Source organism: Phaenicophaeus curvirostris, chromosome 30 (assembly GCF_032191515.1).
Source record: "Phaenicophaeus curvirostris isolate KB17595 chromosome 30, BPBGC_Pcur_1.0, whole genome shotgun sequence".
Classification (NCBI taxonomy): Eukaryota; Metazoa; Chordata; class Aves; order Cuculiformes; family Cuculidae; genus Phaenicophaeus; species Phaenicophaeus curvirostris.
The window spans coordinates 4,640,770-4,659,645 of record NC_091421.1 but is presented as its reverse complement, the minus strand read 5'-3'; the positions used below and the strand labels follow the sequence as shown (position 1 = coordinate 4,659,645).

General features: G+C 47.9%; 1 protein-coding gene across 1 annotated transcript; it reads right to left on the bottom strand.

Moving 5' to 3' along the window:
- Positions 1–11,637: 11,637 nt before the first annotated feature.
- On the bottom strand, positions 11,638–17,525 carry LOC138732400 (keratin, type II cytoskeletal 4-like). The gene is made up of 9 exons (XM_069879004.1): positions 16,975–17,525; positions 15,966–16,180; positions 15,587–15,647; positions 14,709–14,804; positions 13,964–14,128; positions 13,753–13,878; positions 13,257–13,477; positions 12,936–12,964; positions 11,638–12,104 (listed from the first exon to the last, which is right to left on the bottom strand). The coding sequence occupies exons 1-9, from the start codon at positions 17,431–17,433 to the stop codon at positions 11,638–11,640; spliced, it is 1,839 nt and encodes a 612-aa protein (XP_069735105.1). The 5' UTR covers positions 17,434–17,525.
- Positions 17,526–18,876: the final 1,351 nt, after the last annotated feature.

Below are 18,876 nucleotides of genomic sequence, written 5' to 3'. Positions count from 1 at the left end.
GAGGGTAACTCTGAATTGCTAGCAAACCACCCATTCAGCGAGATAAAGGCAAGACACAGTAATAATTACACCTCTGGCCTGGCAATCCCTCCTCCCAAAGCTAAGCACTTCTCTGCTGGGTCCTCCAGCATGCAAGAGCCTTCAAAGATGCCAAGTCACGCTTTGAGTTCACTCTATTTCTGAGGTGAATTCCTTGACTTCTTGACCTAAATTTCCTGTCCTAGGAAACTCTTTCTTCCATGGCCAGAGATGTGCCCATACTGAGTCCAACTCAGTCCAACTGGGATGCTGTCACCATAGAATCACAGGATCACAGAATCATAGAATCATAGAATAACCAGGTTGGAAGAGACCCACCAGATCATCGAGTCCAACCGTTCCTATCAAACACTAAACCATGTCCCTTAGCACCTCGTCCACCTGGCCCTTCAACACCTCCAGGGAAGGTGACTCAACCACCTCCCTGGGCAGCCTCTGCCAGGGACAAATGACCCTTTCTGTGAAGAATTTTTTCCTGATGTCCATCCTGAACCTCCCCTGGTGGAGCTTGAGGCCATTCCCTCTTGTCCTGTCCCCTGTCACTTGGGAGAAGAGGCCACCTCCCTCCTCTCTACAACCTCATAGAATGCTTTGGATTGGAAGGGACCTTTAGAGGTCATCTCATCCAACACAAATGAAAATGTTGCTGTTGTGTGCTGTTCAGAGCCCTGTCCAACCTGACCTTGAAGGTTTCTGGGCATGGGGCTTCCACTGCCTCCTTGAGCAACCTAGGCCAGTGCCTCACCATCCTCATTGTAAAGAATTCTTCCTTATATTTGGTGTAAATCTCTCCTCCTCTACTTTAAAACCTTTGCTCTTGGTTCTCTCACAACCAGCCTTTCTAAAAAGTCTGTCCCTAGTTCTTCTATCAACTGGAAGGTTGCTCCAAGGTCTCCCCAGAGTCTCCTCTTCTCCAGGCTGAACAACCCTGTTCTCTCAGCCTGTTGTTAGAGGAGAGGTGCTCCAGCCCTTGGATCATCTTCAAGGCCCTTTGCACTTTTTTTTCCATTGCACCAGACTTGGGAAGTTACACTGCAAGAAAAGCCAGTGCTCAGTACCTGGAAAAGAAAGACAGGAACGGCAAAGAGAAATGGAAAATAGAGAACCCTCCTGTGAATCACGCATTCATTTTTCACAACTGTGCCAACAGGGCTCACTGGCCATGCTCTGTTGGAGGATAAAAGGAAATATATTATTAGGCAAATCTGCTGCTCTCAGAAGAAACTGCACTGAGTGGAATCTTAGAAATCCAGGATATCATTTAACAGGTGCTCTAACTCTGCAACCAAGCAATCCTGGGTGAATCGGGCACCCCTCCTCCTCCTCCGCTCGGTGGGGATGCACATGCTGAGGAGATTCATTGGGGAGCTCCGGTGTCATTTCTTGAAGCAACATCCACACATGGGTGTTTTGCCTTGTTATTCTCTTTGTTCTTCTTATTATGTGGTTGCTTTTTCTCCTTGGATATCCTACGGGGTAATCCACCTGCTGGGCACTGTGTGTGATACCAGGGAGTGTAAAACACCTGCCTCTCTTGTTCTCCTTCCAGAAATGGCTTGCATGTGGAAATCTCAGTGACCAAAAGCCAGCAAGGTGTCCAAAGCATCCTAATAATTGCACACTTGGCTTTCCAGCTCCTTCTTCACTTAACACAGAGAGCATTTCATGGTTTTTCTCTCAGGCGTTTTTGCAAACACCATCACCGTGCTGCTCAGCATCACAAATATCCAGCTGAGCCAGGCTACCTGTCAAAGGATAGAGGAGTGGCTTTACTTTCCCTTTAATTACTGAGCACGACAACTGTGGTTTCGTTGCCCTCATTTCAATTCGGGACTGACGAACACCCGAGGCACACGGTCCCCAAAGCGTCAAACTCGCTTAAAGTGACTTCTTTCAAGTTACTCCAAGAGCGTATGATAAAGAGAACCAGTTGCTTATGACATTGCCACTGGGTTTGGCATAATTACCTGTAGCTCTGCAGAGGTTTAACACCTCCTTCCCAATCCAACGCTTCATCACCATCACAAGCAAAGTGCTGCCAAGCAAGCTCACCGTCTCTTCTCCAAAGCCAAAGGTCTCAGATGCTGAGTGTTCAGACCCTGATTCTCACTCACACCAAGTCCTCTATCTTTGACCCTATAAATGAAAGAGTAAAATCTAAAGGGTTTTGGGCTTTACTTTTCCCCTTGCCTGCTTTCTTCATGTTTTTCAACCTGCTTCTACCCAGAAATAACAATATTGTTAATTTAGCTTCTGTTGGATGAAATAGCTCACTCCAAGAAAGCTGAGGGAGTTCCTGCTTTATACCCTGTCCTAGATCAACATCTGGGCTCCCCCAGAGCTGGCAGTTCTCTTGTGCAATGATATTCAGGAGGTGATGTGTCCTTTTATGGCACAAAACCTTGAAGCCTGCTCTGCTCCAGGCTCTTTTCAGAGCTGGGGTTCCTGACAGAGTCCATCTCCCGTCGATTGTCCATTCTCATTGTGACATAGGCGTTGCAAAGCTTGTGCCTAAAGGTTGCAAAAAGCTCCTGTCCAGAGTGATTCCACCCCATTTGTATCACATTTGGGGAAAGGCAGAGCTGATTGTATAATAGGAGACTATGTCCCGCAGCTAAAATCTGACCCGCAGTGATTCATCCTAGAGGAATACACCAAACCTCCTTTAATCCTGAAAAAAAAAATCAGTCCACTCCTGATCTGGACCGTGGCCAATAAGCATGGGGTACAGACAGAGGATTCTCCATGTAGGCAACACCTGAACCCTGAGGGATAACCAGTAGAATTCTTGTTCCGATATGCACATAAGTCCTATTAGTGAATGTGTTGGATAAGTAGACAGTCCAGCTCTGAACCCCAGCTCTGTCGGTGCTAAACTGGGCTGTGCTAAAGACAAGGATGCTTCCAGGAAAAAAAAAAAAACCAACAAACTTAACCTGCATTTCCCTGCAGACAGAAAGGGAGGAATTACTACCTCTTCAAACACACATCTCAGCACTTCCAGCTCCTGCCTCAACAAATCCACCCTGCCCCGTGGGTCTGTCGTGGCACAGCGTGCACCGTCCAGCTCCTCATGAGCCGACACAGAACAAGCCACATGCAGACATCAAGCAGTTCACACTCAACTAGCCAGTTGGATTGCTTGGCTGCTTTGCTTTGGGTTTCCTTCATTTCTTCTAAGCAGATTTGTGCATCGTGTTGTCTGCGGTTGGGAGTTTCTTCAAGCCACCTCAGTGACACAAGCCTAGAAAAGGCAAGGAAAGAGTTAAAGCTGCTGGTCCGTGTTCTGAGAAGAGCAGAAGTGCTAAAATCAATTCAACGATGTAGAAGAGAAAACTTGAAATATGACCAAAGACGGCAAAAAAAGTCTTGGAGGCAGCCCAGTCAGAACATACCCAGATGACACTTAGGCCACCAGACAGAAAGGTCCAACATTCATTTTGTTGTAATGCAACTGAGTCAAAGCATCAAAAAAAAAACCCTGATATTTTTATATTATAATTATCTTAAAAGGAAAGAGGATGAAGGAGAGAAGGTTCTGGGGAGACTTGAGAGTAGCTTCCAGGATTGAAAGGGGCTCCAGGAAAGCTGGGGAGGGGCTCTTGATCAGGGAGGGCAGGGAGAGGATGAGAGGGAATGGTTTTCAATTGAAATCGGGGAGATTGAGAGGAGATCTTAAGAGGAAATATTTTCCTGTGAGGTTGGTGAGGCCCTGGCCCAGGTTGCCCAGAGCAGTGGTGGCTGCCCCATCCCTGGAGGTGTTCAGAGCCAGGTTGGATGGAGCTTGGAGCCCCTGATTCAGTGGGAGGTGTCCCTGCCTGTGGAACTGGCTTTGCGGGTCCCTTCCAACCCAAACCATTCTGTGATTCTATATTGCTTGTACCCATGGAGGTGGAGACTCTTACACCCACACGCTGAGCCTGGACCACAAGCCCAGAATTTCTGGCTTCTACCCTGATCCATCCTTTTTCAAGCTGAGATCTCTGAGTAAAACCTTACCTCTCCCTCCCATTTGTAATTTTGACCACATCACAAGAAACAACTTGAGTTTGAATGTAATGTGGATTATGGAGCCGTCTGGCTGCAAGGAACGAGTGCTCACAGGAGGAACTAATTACTGGCTAATTTCTTACCTGTGTTTATCCCCAATCGGCTTTGTGGCAGGCTCTTTGGGTATCATTTGTTCCCACCTGTCATGCAAAGTCTATCTGCTCCCTTGTGCTGCAGATGCAGCTCTGAAAATAGACCCTCAAATTGCTCTTCTGTGGCACCACGGGACCCCCACTTGGCTGCCTCTTCCATGTTCCAGAAGTAATAATAATACAGTCATAATTATAGTAAATGGTGTGTTCCTTAAAGAGTAGAAAGCAACGTATCAGGTGGAGAGAGAGACCATCCTGTGTGTTCCAGGTGTTAGAAAGGGAAATAAAACCCCTGTGCTTTCCGGGAGATGGAGACATGGCTTCAGAAACGGAGAGCTGGAGAAAAAAAATACAAGTGAACATAGAGTCATGGAATGGTTTGGTTGGAAGAGACCTCAAAGCCCATCCAGTTCCACCCCTGCCATGGGCAGGGACACCTCCCACTGGATCAGGGGCTCCAAGCCCCATCCAGCCTGGCCTTGAACCCCTCCAGGGATGGGGCAGCCACCCCTGCTCTGGGCAACCTGGGCCAGGGCCTCCTCATCATCCCAGGAGAACATTTCTTCCTGAAATCTCATCTCAACCTCCCCTCTTTCAGCTCAAAAACCATTCCTTCTCATCCTCTCCCTGCCCTCCCTGATCAAGGGCCCCTCCCCAGCTTTCCCGCAGCCCCTTTTCAGGACTGGAAGCTGCTCTAAGGTCTCCCTGGAGCCTTCTCTTCTCCAGGCTGAACAACCCCAACTCTCTCAACCTGGCCTCATACTGGAGGAGCTCCAGCCCTTGGATCATCTCTGTGGTCTCCTCTGGACCTGTTCCAAAGGATGATTCCTGATAATGATTCTCTGAGTGATGGTAAAAAATGCAATACATCTGCATCCACTTTGTCAGGCCACAAAAATGCAACTTCTGACCTTCAAGAAATTCTGAGCTGTCTAAATCCTTTTTTTTAACACCTAAGAGAAGAACCTGAAATTACACAAGTTGTTGTTTTTATAAATAGGGGGCTGTTCATCACCATCTCTTTCTGATGTGGCTAGGGACATCCCAGTTTGGCTTTGAAAGGAATTAACCTCAGAATAAAGCAGCATTCCTGCTCCTACCTTATCTGCAAAGCAGGCAGATTTCCTCCTGAGATTTCTTTATCTGAGTGTTTTATAGGCCCGACTGATTCAGCCCCAGAGCTGAACCACTGCTGGGAGCTTCCAGCTCTGCGAATGCTTGGAACGTTTTCAGTTCTTGCAGAATGAGTGGGACCAGGATCGTCGTCTCCATGACTCTTCCTGCAAGCTTCCCTGCTTTAAAATCCAAACCTTCTGCATTCACCAGCATCCCTGCATTCTCTGAGCTCTTTAAAACCAAAGCTATGGGATGTATGTCCCAATCTTGTGGTGCCCTAGCTGCATCCTCTATGTGGTCCACCACCAAGGTCTCCATAGCCTTGCATGGAGACCAAAGAAGGTTCTTGTTTCCACAAAGCTGTTCAAATTTCTTGCTGTCACTGCCGATGTAAAGGCTGGATGAGTTCAATTCTGCCTTTTCTGCTGCTTCTGAGCTAAAAAGGCTTCAAAGTCCCATCATTGTCCAGTGCTGGACCACAGAGATCTAGAATCTTTAGCTCATTCCAGGTAAGAAGAGAAGAAAAGGGGCAAAGAAGGAAGGGAAAGAGCCCGTCTAGTGGCAGACTTTGAAAATATCCCTTATGTTAAGAATGGTTGAATGAGAGAAATGCCTTTTGAGCCTGCATGGTTTTGTTTGCCTACTGGTAATTGCTATCTGCTTTTGACATGAAAAGACATTATCGTAACTATCACACACACAATAATGAGCAAGTGAAAAAGCTTAAATGACAACCTTGGCTCAGAGAAGATTTCCTTGTTTAATGTATTCCACTCAGGTCAATTACCAGTTCAAATATTTACAGTGGAGTGTGTTCTGTCAGTTGATTGCTGAGGTTGTGTCATCTCTTCTGCCTTGAATTACGGGGACGCACTGTGGGGATGACTTTCTTGGAGATGACTTTCTCTCTGTTCCTGTAAGAGTCTCACCTCTTCTTCCTCTCCCTGTGGCCTTGCCTTGGTGTATTTAGTGCAGAGAGACACTTTAGGAGAAGGTGAGTCATCCTTTCGAGCCTAGGAATCGCTCCAGGTGAGTGGGTCAGTGTGATAAGGCTGTTTTTTGAAGATGTATTTATGGCAGAAGGATTCCATCCTGGACAGGATGGAAAATGCTGGTTATACAGGGTGGTGACGTATTTGCGGGAGGTTGCCTGATGCAGGAAGAGTCACCCCTGTCTTCACCTAGTTCTTTGCAACACGCCCAGGACACACTTGTGCTTTGGAGGGGGCACCCACCGACGTGCCCATCTGTCCCCATGGATGATCAAGGAGATCTGGACCATGCACTTAGTCCAGATGTCTTTGCTTCTTACCACTTTCTTCTTTGTCTCCTTGACCATGGTCGGTTTTGGCTTGGAGAGCTCGTATCATTCAGCCAAAACATCAAAACAAAAACATTTCATAGAAATAAGTTGATGCAATAGGATTTTACAGTTATTAATACTTTTACTAAAAGAACTGAGTGGAAAATTTCCTCAGTTATCAAAAGTTTTTTTCTGGTTGTTTTTAACTGATGAAAAATCCAGTTCCTCAACTTAAAACAACTGTTTGTGTAAGATAATTGCTCTTACAAAGAAGAGCAAAAAAAATTAGTCCAAACAATCCTCAAGAAGTAAAAAGAAAAATGTGGGAAGGATAAACAGCAAGTGCTTACCAGGAAATGTTCCAGAGCTTGTAACACACGCTTTAATGAATAGCTTGGAAACCATCTGAAATGAACATTCTCCCTTTGCTACTGTGACAAAATCTTACGAGCTTGCCCATTCAGCTGTAACCATAGAGAGAAAATAAACACAGCCTTCATTTTCCCCTTTGGTTTGCTGAAATTACAGCAAAGAATATTTGGGTGTTGGCTCAAACATGAGGAGGAAAGGAGCTGCCCTTGTTTTGGAAGAGGTAGTATCATCTTCCTTTCTTCTCTCTATTATTCAGTCCTCTAAAAGATAATTATTCTCCCACTGAAATTAGGCAGTCGCCTACTGCTTCCTCCGCTGGGATGGGAGAAGTCACTCCTGGTGATGGGAGGGAGCTAGTTTAGGCTCCTGTCTGCAGTTCAGCCCTGAAGCAAGAGGATGAGGCACTGCAAACCGACATCCCAGGCTGGTGTCTTCTTTTATCTGAGGGCACCTCCATGGCCTGACTTCAATGATCAGGAAGGGAAAGCTCTGGAAAACCTGGAGCTTGTTGGGCTTTCACCGCTGTGAGGCTGGGAACATCATGCAAAGCCCATTCCAGTTCCACTGGGCCATGGAAGGAAAGCAAGCAAGGGCCAGACCAATGGATTGAGTCACCCAGCAGTGGCTGGGGAGGATCAACCCCAGGTCCCAAAGCTGTGGCTTTCTCCACCTGCTCCGTCATAAGCAATTATCCTTTTAGCAACAGCAAACCCAACATATTGTGACTGTGGACATAGCTGCCTTGGACTTTGACACAGTTTCTCACAGCATTCTGCTTTAGAAACTGTCACCTCTGGACTGGACAGGCGCAAACTCTCCTGGGTGGAAAACTGGATGGATGGAGGGCCCAGAGAGTGGTGGGAAATGGAGTTAACTCCAGCTGGAGGCCAGTTCCAAGTGGTGTCCCCAGGGCTCAGTGCTGGGTCCAGCCCTGTTCAATGTCTTTATCAATGACCTGGACGAAGGCATCGAGTGCACCCTGAGCAAGTTTGCAGATGACACTAAGCTGGGTGGAAGTGTCGATCTGCTGGAGGGTCGGGAGGCTCCAAAGGGATCTGAACAGGCTGGATCCATGGGCTGAGACCAACGGCAGGAGATTTAATGAGGCCAAATGCTGGGTCCTGCCCTTGGGGCACAACAACCCTGAGCAGCTTCAGACTAGGAGAAGTCTGGCTGGATGCCTGGAGGAGAAGGACCTGGGGGGTGTTGGTTGAACAGGAGCCAGCAGGGGCCCAGGGGGCCAAGAAGGCCAAGGGCATCTTGGCTTGGATCAGACACGGCGTGACCAGCAGGGCCAGGGAAGTTCTTCTCCCTCTGGACTTGTGACCGGTGAGACCGCTCCTCGAATCCTGGGGTCAGTTGTGGGCCCCTCCCCACAAGAAGGATGTTGAGGCTCTGGAGAGAGTCAAGAGAAGAGCAACAAAGCTGGGGAGGGGGCTGGAGAAGAAGAGGAGCGGCTGAGAGAGCTGGGGGTGTTTAGCCTGGAGAAGAGGAGGCTGAGGGGAGACCTCATTGCTCTCTGCAACTCCCTGAGAGGAGGTTGTGGAGAGGAGGGAGCTGGGCTCTTCTCCCAAGGGACAGGGGACAGGACGAGAGGGAATGGCCTCAAGCTCCACCAGGGGAGGGTCAGGCTGGACATCAGGAAAAAATATTTCATGGGAAGGGTCATTGGGCACTGGCAGAGGCTGCCCAGGGAGGGGGTTGAGTCACCTTCCCTGGAGGGGTTTAAAAGATGGGTAGACGAGGTGCTCAGGTTTAGTGGCAGATAGGAATGGCTGGACTCGATGATCCAAGAGGTCTTTTCCAACCTAGTGATTCTATGACCTCAGGCACAAAACTGAGCTGAGTCATCCTGGCTGTGGATTGTGAAGGGTTGGCCATGCAAACTCATAGACACAAGGAAGACCCACACCTGGAGACACAGTGGTTCCTGGACAGCCATAATGTTCATGTTGCCTGGCTGATACCCAGAGTGACATCTAGAAACCACACAAGGAGTCAGTGACGTTCAGACAAGTAATTGGAGGTGCCTAATATCTTAGAAAGGACTAAAGGTGATGGGCTTGCCTTCTTTCAAAATTACATTTACAAGTGGTGAATGCATTAAGCTAAGATGCAAATTTACTCACCTAGATGAGTTCCAGTTCTAGAGCCCTCAGCACAAGAAGGACGTGGATCTAGGACCTGGATCTGTTGAGGTGAATCCAGATTAGGCCATAGAGATTATCTGAGGGCTGGAGAACCTCCTGCATGAGGACAGGCTGGGTGAATTGGGGTTGATCAGCCTGGGGAAGAGAAGGCTGTGGGGAGACCTTAGAGCAGCTTCCAGGACTGAAAGGGGCTCCAGGAAAGCTGGGAGGGGCTCTTGATCAGGGAGGGCAGGGAGAGGATGATGGGGAATGGTTTTCACCTGAAAGAGGGGAGATTGAGATGAGATCTTAGGAAGAAATGTTTTCCCTGTGAGGATGGGGAGGTGCTGGCCCAGGATGCCCAGAGAAGTCCTGGCTGCTCCATCCCTGGAGGTGTTCCAAGTCAGGTTGGATGGGTTTTGAACCCTTGATGCAGTAGGAGGTGTCCCTGCCCATGGCGGGGTGGGAACTGGATGGGCTTTGGGGTCCCTTCCAACCCAAACCATTCTGTGATTCTATGATTCTATTTGTAGCTACTTGGAAGTCAGATGAACCACTGAGCTGGGTCTCCTCATTTGAGAGAGGAGCTCAGATGGAGGATTGTCCACCTTGACTAGCTAGAGTCAAAGTGAGATGAAACAGCTTCTACTCTTAGCATATAAATGATATCTCATGCCCTTCCCCAAAGGGTTTTATCTTCTTCCTTGCATCTGTTTTAAATATTCACTTTTTTTTTTTTTTTTAGGTTGCAATTAGAATTTTGCCCTGTGAGAGCAGGGAGATTAGTGGTGCCGTGTGACCTGTAATTCTTCATGCGCTGGAGACAGGAAGAAATTCACTATGATAATAGCGTCTGCGAAGCGAGCGGATGCCAGGCAGGGTGTATTCATCTGATTAAATGTAGGTGTCTCGCGTGGTGATGTCTCCATCTGCGTTAATACCCCTGCCCCGGGCTGCCTGCAGAGTCAGGAGAGATCTCCTTGGTGCAGTTGGTAGAGTTGAGAGCTTGATGTGTTGTATGTGGAATTAGACGCTGGTGTTTGGTCAGATGAGTCACCTGAGGGAAATGTTAGTTTTTTTCCATGAAACGAGTCCCTAGTGACCAGCTCACATGTTGAGTTCTACACGGGTGACACCAAAACCAGGACAAATTCACCCCCACCCTGTTACATCCAAGAGATCTCATTGTCCCTTTGTCTTTTGAGTCATGAGACAGAATTGTTACACTTTGTCAGCCCTGATGCCACCAAAGCAAAGGGTTTTATGTCTAAATAGCTATGGCTCTGGCAGATTACACTGGTCATAATTCCCTTGAGCCCAGGTGCTCAGCGTTGGCATCTCTTCATTCAGCTGCTGTAACATAGAAGGATCAAACAAATACGTTGATCTGAGGTGGCAGCACTGAATGAAGCTGTAGTCTGGCCAACTTGTGGTAGAGGACATCTTGCAGCGCTCAGAACCATTTTTGGGGTGGGGGGGATTCTAGCAATCTTTGTCATCAATTGTAAGAGGCTATAAAATATCTTATAGGTGATACAAGGCGGTAAATAAAACAGAATAAACAACATTGGACTCTCCTCCGTATCTGAGTCCCACCATGCTCCAAATTGCCTGAAGAGAATGAAAAGATCTGTTTGGTTCCTTCTTCCCCCAGGGACATACAGACGTCAAGAAAGCACTTCTTCACTCATTTTGTCATTTCTTTATGTGCCACCTATGGAAAAATTCAGAGCCAAACCATGTACTTTCCATGCAGTTTATTGAAGGAACAGTGAAAAGCTGGGAAGTTGGAGCAGCCAATGAAAAGAAGCTCCATCCATGCGAGTACAGGGTGTCAACTCCTATTTATGCCCCAATAACTTCCCTCAGCATTGTGGGGGTAGGAATGGAGGGTGAGCTCTTCTAAAAATCAGCACGCTTTGAACTAGCCACCCCTAACATGCAGAAGCAAATGAAAGGATTACGTATCCGTCTGCAAGCAAATTCCACGAGAAGCCTATGGCTGCGCTGTAACTAGCAGGTGCTTTGAAAGCTGAAATTGCCTTGTTTAAAATTTAAGCTCAAATTTGCAGCTCGGGGTTTCTTCTTTGACAAAGAAAATCAAAAGGGAGCATGCTCTTTGCGCTGCCTCCTGGGAAAGTTAAATCATCGCTGTCTTTTCTGAAATGCTTTGGGAGGAGCTGGGAGAAAGAGCTGTCTGGTAGGGGAGAGCATCACTAATGAACCTGCTCATTAAGGGAAGAGCCAGAGAGGGAAGGCAAAGCAACAAGCAAACCCTAAAGCTGGGATAATCTAGATGGTATAAACTCAGAGAAGTAACACTGTGTTGAGCACCTGCTGGAGAAGCTTGAGAGATGCGCCTTGGGGACTCTGAACACAGAACTTGGTGGGGGGTGTGTCTGAGGCTAATTAATGTGGGAGTGGGCTCGGTGACAAACGTCACTAGCAGTGGGCAGAGAAACTATCCTGCATCGTCTCAGTGGCAGGAACCGCGTGGCTACGCGTTCCCCTCCGACGTTGCTGGTTGCGCCACCTCCTAGGGCACCACGCACGGATCCCTGACGACCCCGTAGCTCCCCACCACGCCGTTGTTGCACGCCACGACTTCAGGGTTGTTTGAAACGACGACGGGAGGGCCTGCCAGTTGCCTGACGACGCAGCCTTGGTTTCCAAAGCTGACCACCCCTCCGGCTTGGCACATCCCCACCCTGGCACTCACGCCCCCGCTGCCCGTGCTGATGACGGTGCGAGCTGGGTGCCCCCCGCTCTGGGAGCTGAACCCCCCATTTTTGCAGCTGACCCCTCCGGCTTGACAAAACACCTCTGGGACACACGGCTTGGCCACTGAGCTAACGACCCTCTTGGGGTGGATCCCAGCACTCCGGGAGCTGAATCCTCCGTTCTGGGAGCTTTGTCGACCAGAGCGTCTGCCCATGGAAGTGTAGCTGTTTGCAGACAGCATCCCACAGTCATCAGGGACGTTGTAGCCGCTGCTGACCACAGCTGCAAGACAGCACAAGGGATTAATTGTTTAGAGAGGAAAAACTGGAAGACTCTCGCAAGGCAAGTTGTTTCATGAGTGACAGAACCAACCAAACCTGATTTCCTCTAGATACGTCCAATGTATCCGAGCCCCTGCTCCTTCCAACTCCTCCCCCACGTCCCAGCACATCCCCTCACAGATCTTCCCAGTTCCCACATTGCTCATATTCTTTCCCAGGTTCCATGCACATCGGCCTGACAGGTTCTCCAGGTCAGCTCACTGTTGCCTCCAAGAGCAGAAAATGGTTATGAATTTGATCTTTCTCCCTCCATCCAAAAGCTGTTTAGGGTTTTTTATTTTTAAATTCAGAGGTAATTGAGATTTCTGGGGCTAAATCTTCAACATCAGCCTGGGCTGAAAGGGAAAAGGGAAGCAGAGACAGGGAGAACTCAAAGCCCATCCAGTCCCACCCCTGCCATGGGCAGGGACACCTCCCACTGGATCAGGGGCTCCAAGCCCCATCCAACCTGGCCTTGAACCCCTCCAGGGATGGAGCAGCCACCACGTCTCTGGGCAACCTGGGCCAGGGCCTCCCCACCCTCCCAGGAAAACATTTCTCCCTAAGATCTCATCTCAATCTCCACTCTTTCAGCTGAAAACCCTTCCTCCTCATCCTATCTCTGCACTCCCTGATCAAGAGCCCCTCCCCAGCTTTCCTGGAGCCCCTTTCTGTACTGGAAAAGTCTGCTCTAAGCTCTGCCCTGAGCCTTCTCTTCATCAGGCTGAGTGAGACCCAACTGCCTTTCCTAAAACGAGAAACTCTTGTGGCTGAAAATCTTGAGGTTACTTACACACGCTCACCGGGTTCCCCACACTTATCCTGTTGGGGGAAAGAAAAGAAATCTACGTTATCCTGTTAACAAGTTGCATACACATCTAGAAACCTGATGTTACTCATAACTTCCATCCATATATCCAGCCCTCCTAATCCCTTGTTGTAACACGTCTGACTATCCCTGGGACAGGAACTGTTTTTGCTGGCACAAGAGGGGCCTCCAGCCCCTGTTTCTGTGAGCCTGGGAGGATCCTGGAGCTGCAAAATTCACCTGGGAGCTGGAATCATTCTGGCCTCTGATATGCAGGAGAAAAGGGACAAGGTTTCTGTCACCCACCTGCTCTCTTCACCCTCCAGCAGAGTCTTATATGTTGCAATCTCAATATCCAGGGCCAGCTTGACATTCAGCAGCTCCTGGTAATCCCGCAACATGCAAGCCAGCTCATCCTTGGCCTTCTGGAGGGCGTTCTGCAGCTCAACGTGCTTCTCCCGGGCATCTTTGAGGGCACAGTCCCCACGCTGCTCAACATCACAAATGGAGGTTTGCAGGCAGGAGACCTGTCAGAGGGGAGGATAGTGGTGTAAGTGTCTTCAAGGCTTCCTAATTCCTGGACATTTTGATTTTGGATTAGCCAACTCTTCTAATTGCAAAAAAGAGAAAGAAGCCACCAGTGTCCCTTCTTCTCTACCCACTTTTCAACTATACACTTTCCCACTACAGCCTAGAACAGGTCTGAAGTCTACTGAAGGCCAACGTGTCATCTTCCCCCGTATCTGAGCTGTGCTGCAAGACCTTTCCCTTCCTGGAAACATCCCCTCTGGGCCTCTCCTACCTGCTTCTTCACGTTCTCCAGTTCACACTGCAGCTTCTGTATCATCCGGGTTAGCTCAGAAATCTCACACTTGTTGCTTTGCAGATCGTCACAATACTTGCCTCTCTTATCCTGAAGCTCCTGAAACTGGAACCAAGAACAAGACAATTGTCATTTTTGACCTGCAGCCTTTTAAGTTGCCAGGCAGATGCCCAGGATGCATCTTACTCACCCTGGTTTGGTAGAAAGCATCGACTTCTTCTTTGCTTTTCTGAGCTATTTCTTGGTACCAGCATTCAACGTTCTTGATGATGCTTTCCATGTCCAGGTCTCGGTTGTTGTCCATTTTCACGATGACCGAAGTGTCACATAGCTGGCGATCCACCTGAGCTCGTTCCTGCAGGTTGAGGAAGGGTTTAGTCAGCTGTTGGCCATTCTTAACCTTTGTAGTCAAGGAAGGGCTGGGACAAAGAGCCAAACTGCTCAGCTGGTGGATACAACAAGTCAAGAAACACCCCTCAGGTCGGCTCAGCAGAAAATCCTCCCTGCTGGAGGGAGCTGAGCTGCAGCCGCTGACCTGCAGCAATTCTGTCCACATCAAGGGCAAGGAATCAGAGTGACTTAACCCCTGGTATCCTGTCATCTTCAGCTGCTTTACTGATGTTAATGACAGGATTGAGCTGGGAGTTTCTTTAGCTCTAATCAGACAATCCGGAGTAACGAGACAGACTCATCTCTTTTCTCAGGGGCAGAGTTAGGACATAGCCAATTCATACCTGGAGCTGCATTAAGAAAAGGGGAACCACCCTATTTCCACCATAATCATGCTAATACATCAACCCTGTAGTTCCATGCTTTCAAGTATTCAGGGCTTGGGATGAGAGATGACCAAGAGGGATTTCAGGCTGCAGAAAATTGCAGCACCTGAAGGGTGAGACGGTTCTACCAGTCTCCTGGGACAGACCAAAGAAACTCACCTCCTCAAACACACATTTCAACAACTCCAGCTGCCTTCTTAACAGATCCACCTTCACCTCCAGCTCTTCCTTGTTCAGAAAGATACAGTCTGCATCCTGAAAAAGAGGAGACACATCCCAGCCCAATCTCGCTGAAAACATTGGAGAAACACGCAGAAACCAGAGGCAGCGCCAATAAAACAGAAACGTGTTTCAACAGGATTTTGAGAGCAGAAAGGTGAGTCAAGATGCCCTGGCGTCTCCTAAAGGAAAACAAAACCGTTCCAACATGACTTACAGGGATTAGTTTGTTTATTTATTACTTAGAACATAGCTACAAACTCACAACTGACTAATGAGAGTTTAAACAGAATTTTTTATAACTGTTCAAATGATTTCTGCTTTTCTGATGCCCAAGCGTAAGTGAAGAGACTGTCAGAAAATAACCAGTGTCATAAAATCCTGGAATGGTTTGGGTTGGAAGGGACATCAAAGCCCATCCAGTTCCACCCCTGCCATGGGCAGGGACACCTCCCACTGGATCAGGGGCTCCAAGCTCCATCCAACCTGGCCTTGAACCCCTCCAGGGATGGAGCAACCACCACTTCTGTCTTTGACACCAGATATTCCTGCCTGACCTCTCCTGCTCTGTCCCTTCTCCACAAATACACCTTCCCATTGCAATTCAAGGATGTGCTTGGGCTAATGAAAGTTTTGCTGTCATGCTGATGATGTAAGCTTTGAGGATACATTATTTTTACTTTCTACTTGCATTTGCCTTTTTTTCTGACCCTGTGCCTCTTCACAGGCCTCCCTCCTTCTGCTGTTTTAGCACTGTTTTAGCCAGGCTTTATAGCAAATAAACCTGTTTTAGGTGTCATGTGTTTTGCGCTCCCCACCTTTTTGAGTGCCACAAACTCATTCTCCACAGCCGTACGCCTGTTAATTTCCTCTTCATACCTGTTGGAATAGGAGAAGGAAAGGGCTGAGCTATCAGACACAGAGACGTTAACCACCAGGTAGTAATAACAACCCTCACTTGCTCTGAGGATGCCAGCAGGCACTCTAAGATCAGTGGCTGGACACCAGACATGAAACCAACCCAAGATCAGAAGCTGCTTCATGAACAACAACATTAACAATGCAAAGAGTTTGCCAGCGAGACAAGAGAATGTGACATCCCCAAAGGGATGCGCCTCATGTCTGGGAGAGGTTGCCTGAGATGAACCAGAGGAGAAGCGAAATGCCAACAGCTGGAGGAGACCTGAGGTCTCTTACTTGCACTTGAACTCCTCCACGAGCTGGCTCGTTGCACATTCTTCGCTGCCCAGCTTCTGCTTCTCACAAAGCAAGCAGTCCAGGCGTTTCCGCAGGTCACAGATGTAATTCTCAAAGTACAGTTCAAGGTTTTTCCCCTTCTTTGGTAGGACGTATTGCTGCAGGAGGCCCCACTTGGTCTCCAGCACTTTGTTCTGCTGCTCCAGGAATCGGACCTACAGGCCAAAAAATAGTAATTCTTCAAATAAAGAGGTGAATGCAAGAAGTCAACACGTGGTTGGACTGCCTGAAACTGCAGGTAAACAGTCGGACTTGATGATCTTAAAGGTCTTTTTCAACCTAGATTATTCTGTGATTCTAATAATAGGATTTTGGGAAAGCAAGAGTTTATATGCCACGATGATTGTAAAGTTATCCGCTTTTATTTAGAAATCTAAAATTCATGTATAAATGATTTAGAAATTTAGATTAGTCGTACGTCTAAATCTGCCGTTCTCACAAATGAACAGAAATAAAGCCCATCTGGGAGGGGATTCTAAGGTGACAGCTCAGACTTAGGTATCTAAGGTTTAGTTTCTTGAATAAAGATCAACCTCCTCTGCCCACAGGGATGTTTTTGGAACAGTTGTGATATGTAAAGATAAAGAGGGGAAAGGGACTAATACAGAACAGAAGGATGAGTCCACCAGAGCCGTAATTCTAGCTGAGCTAGAACAAGACTGTAATGAGAAACCCTTGACTTGAGGCCGTCTAGACAGGAGATACCTGCAAGAAGGTCCAATACTAACATGGGCCATGATACAAACACCTTCAAAGACTAGAACTGTTGTGGGGGTGAAATGAGCCCTCCCCAACACTGAAGAACCAGCCCTGAACCAACACGCATCTGGACCACCTCATGGACCCAGCTCTGTGATTCACAGCACGAGCTGGACTGCGGTTTTGGAGGAGGTTGGTTGTGTCTTATTTTTCTCAAAGAAATGCAAGTACGAAGCAGGTTGGCACTCACCTTGTCGATGAAGCAGGCAAACTGGGTGTTGAGGGTCTTGATCTGTTCCTTCTCCTGACAGCGTATTTCATGTTCCAGCGGGTCAACCCCAACACAGAGGGGCTTCAGGAGCCGTTCATCGATGCAGATACCTTGGATGCCATCAGCCTTGCGGTCGGGGTAACCTCTCACGATACTATATCCCCTGGGGCCACACAGGCCAACCCTTCCTCCAACATTATTGTAGCCTACACCTCCGAAGCCCAACTCTCCAAAACATCCGTTACCACAGACCCCGTTCACATAGGAAATTCTCCTGTTTCCACCCAGGTTGCAGACGCTCCTGCTGCTGTAGGCACCAGCTCCACATCGGACAGGAGGGCAGGCAGAGGCCGTGTAGGTTCGACCACAAATCTCCGAAGCTGAACTGAAGCCTCTACGTCCCAGCACAGATCTCACTGTAGGCGCTTGTCTGCTCATCGTGGCTTAATTGAAGGTGGAAAATGAAAGTTCAGGGGGAGACCTTCTGCAGGAGAGGAACAGAGATCCTGCTGCAGCAAAACTGTGATGCTGCCCCTTATATACATTTGGGAAGCTGGCCTTGATAGGATCAGGACATTAATTTAATGCACTTAAGGGGTTGGTTTGCCTGGCAGCAATAAATGCTCCTCAAAATGCAAAACAGCCCAGCAAATACTAACTACTGAGGAAATAAAAAGGAATCTAAAAGTGCTCTGTTTGCAAGTTGGCTTAGAATATATTACAGTTTGAAGTGTTCCCCTAACTTACGCTAATTATAGTTTAGCAAACTTTTTGAAGAAACTCTTTGTGATTTGTTTTCAGTGTGTCGTTTGGGGTTTTGTGTCTCATGGGGTTCTGTGGATGATGGTATGTTTTGCAGACTTGCACTTTGTGGAGGTAATTTCACAATCACTCCTTTTTTTTCCATCTCACCAGGCTTGTTTTGGGTGCGGAAAAATAACACCAAAAAAATAAGAAAGTCAATGATGGAAGAATGTAGTGGAAGTCGTGTTGTGATGGATGGATCGTTTCTGCACCTGAGTCACCAGCAAATTCACTGAGTTATGGATCTGGATTAATATGCAAGGACTCAAAATGCACCCTAAAAACATTTCCATGCAGTATTTCATACTGACCTTCTCTTTTCACCATAAAACCTCTGAAATTTAGCAGGTTGCATTCAGGATCTACAACATATGCTCCTCCTGATCCAGAGGGAGGTGTCCCTGCCCATGGCAGGGGCTTGGAACTGGGTGGGCTTTAAGGTCCCTTCCAAGCCAAACCATTCTGAGATTCCATATTGGAGGTTCTACCAAGCTGGATGTCAGAGACCTTTTTGATTCACCTTCTGGTAGTCTCTACAGGGAACAAAAAAGGAACAGTAGCACATTTCAGCCTGGTGAGATCCACCTCATTCAAGAAACAACAGTTAAAGGCTGGATGGCTTTGCCAGACACGTCCTTGACACGTAGTGGAGATGCACCTTGAAGAGAAACAGCCCCTAGGTCCATGCTTAGGGGAACTGAGGTGATTCACTCTCCGCAGGCACCAGTCTTTCTCCATCAACAGAGGAAGTCTTAATGAATGGATTAGACTGGACACCAGAGATGGTTTTGACTCACACTGACAAGATGAATCTCTCCTAATCACCAGCCCAAGGAAGTGAGACGGTGAACCTGTCTGCCAACCATCTCAGGGCCTTCTCCAAACTCACATTTGGAAAGGCAAAACAATAGTGCTCTTTCAGCTCTTTGAGAGTAAATTGTTTGGGAGAAAAAGAGACATTATAGAACAAACAACAAAATGCTTTCAGCCCTTCCTGACCAAAGGGGAGCGAGGCTTGGAGAAGTCTTCATGCTATACACACAACCCGATGGTATCTGGGGGCACTCAGTAGCTGTG

What these genes read in the sequence shown, in the direction of transcription:
- LOC138732400 (XM_069879004.1), bottom strand. Translation starts at nt 17,433, where the DNA reads ATGAGCAGACAAGCGCCTACAGTGAGATCTGTGCTGGGACGTAGAGGC. An exon ending in AGTTTGTGGCACTCAAAAAG is followed by an intron (nt 14,805 to 15,586) that starts GTGGGGAGCGCA and finishes CCTCTTTTTCAG; the next exon opens with GATGCAGACTGTATCTTTCT. An exon ending in TGGAGAACGTGAAGAAGCAG is followed by an intron (nt 13,478 to 13,752) that starts GTAGGAGAGGCC and finishes CCCCTCTGACAG; the next exon opens with GTCTCCTGCCTGCAAACCTC.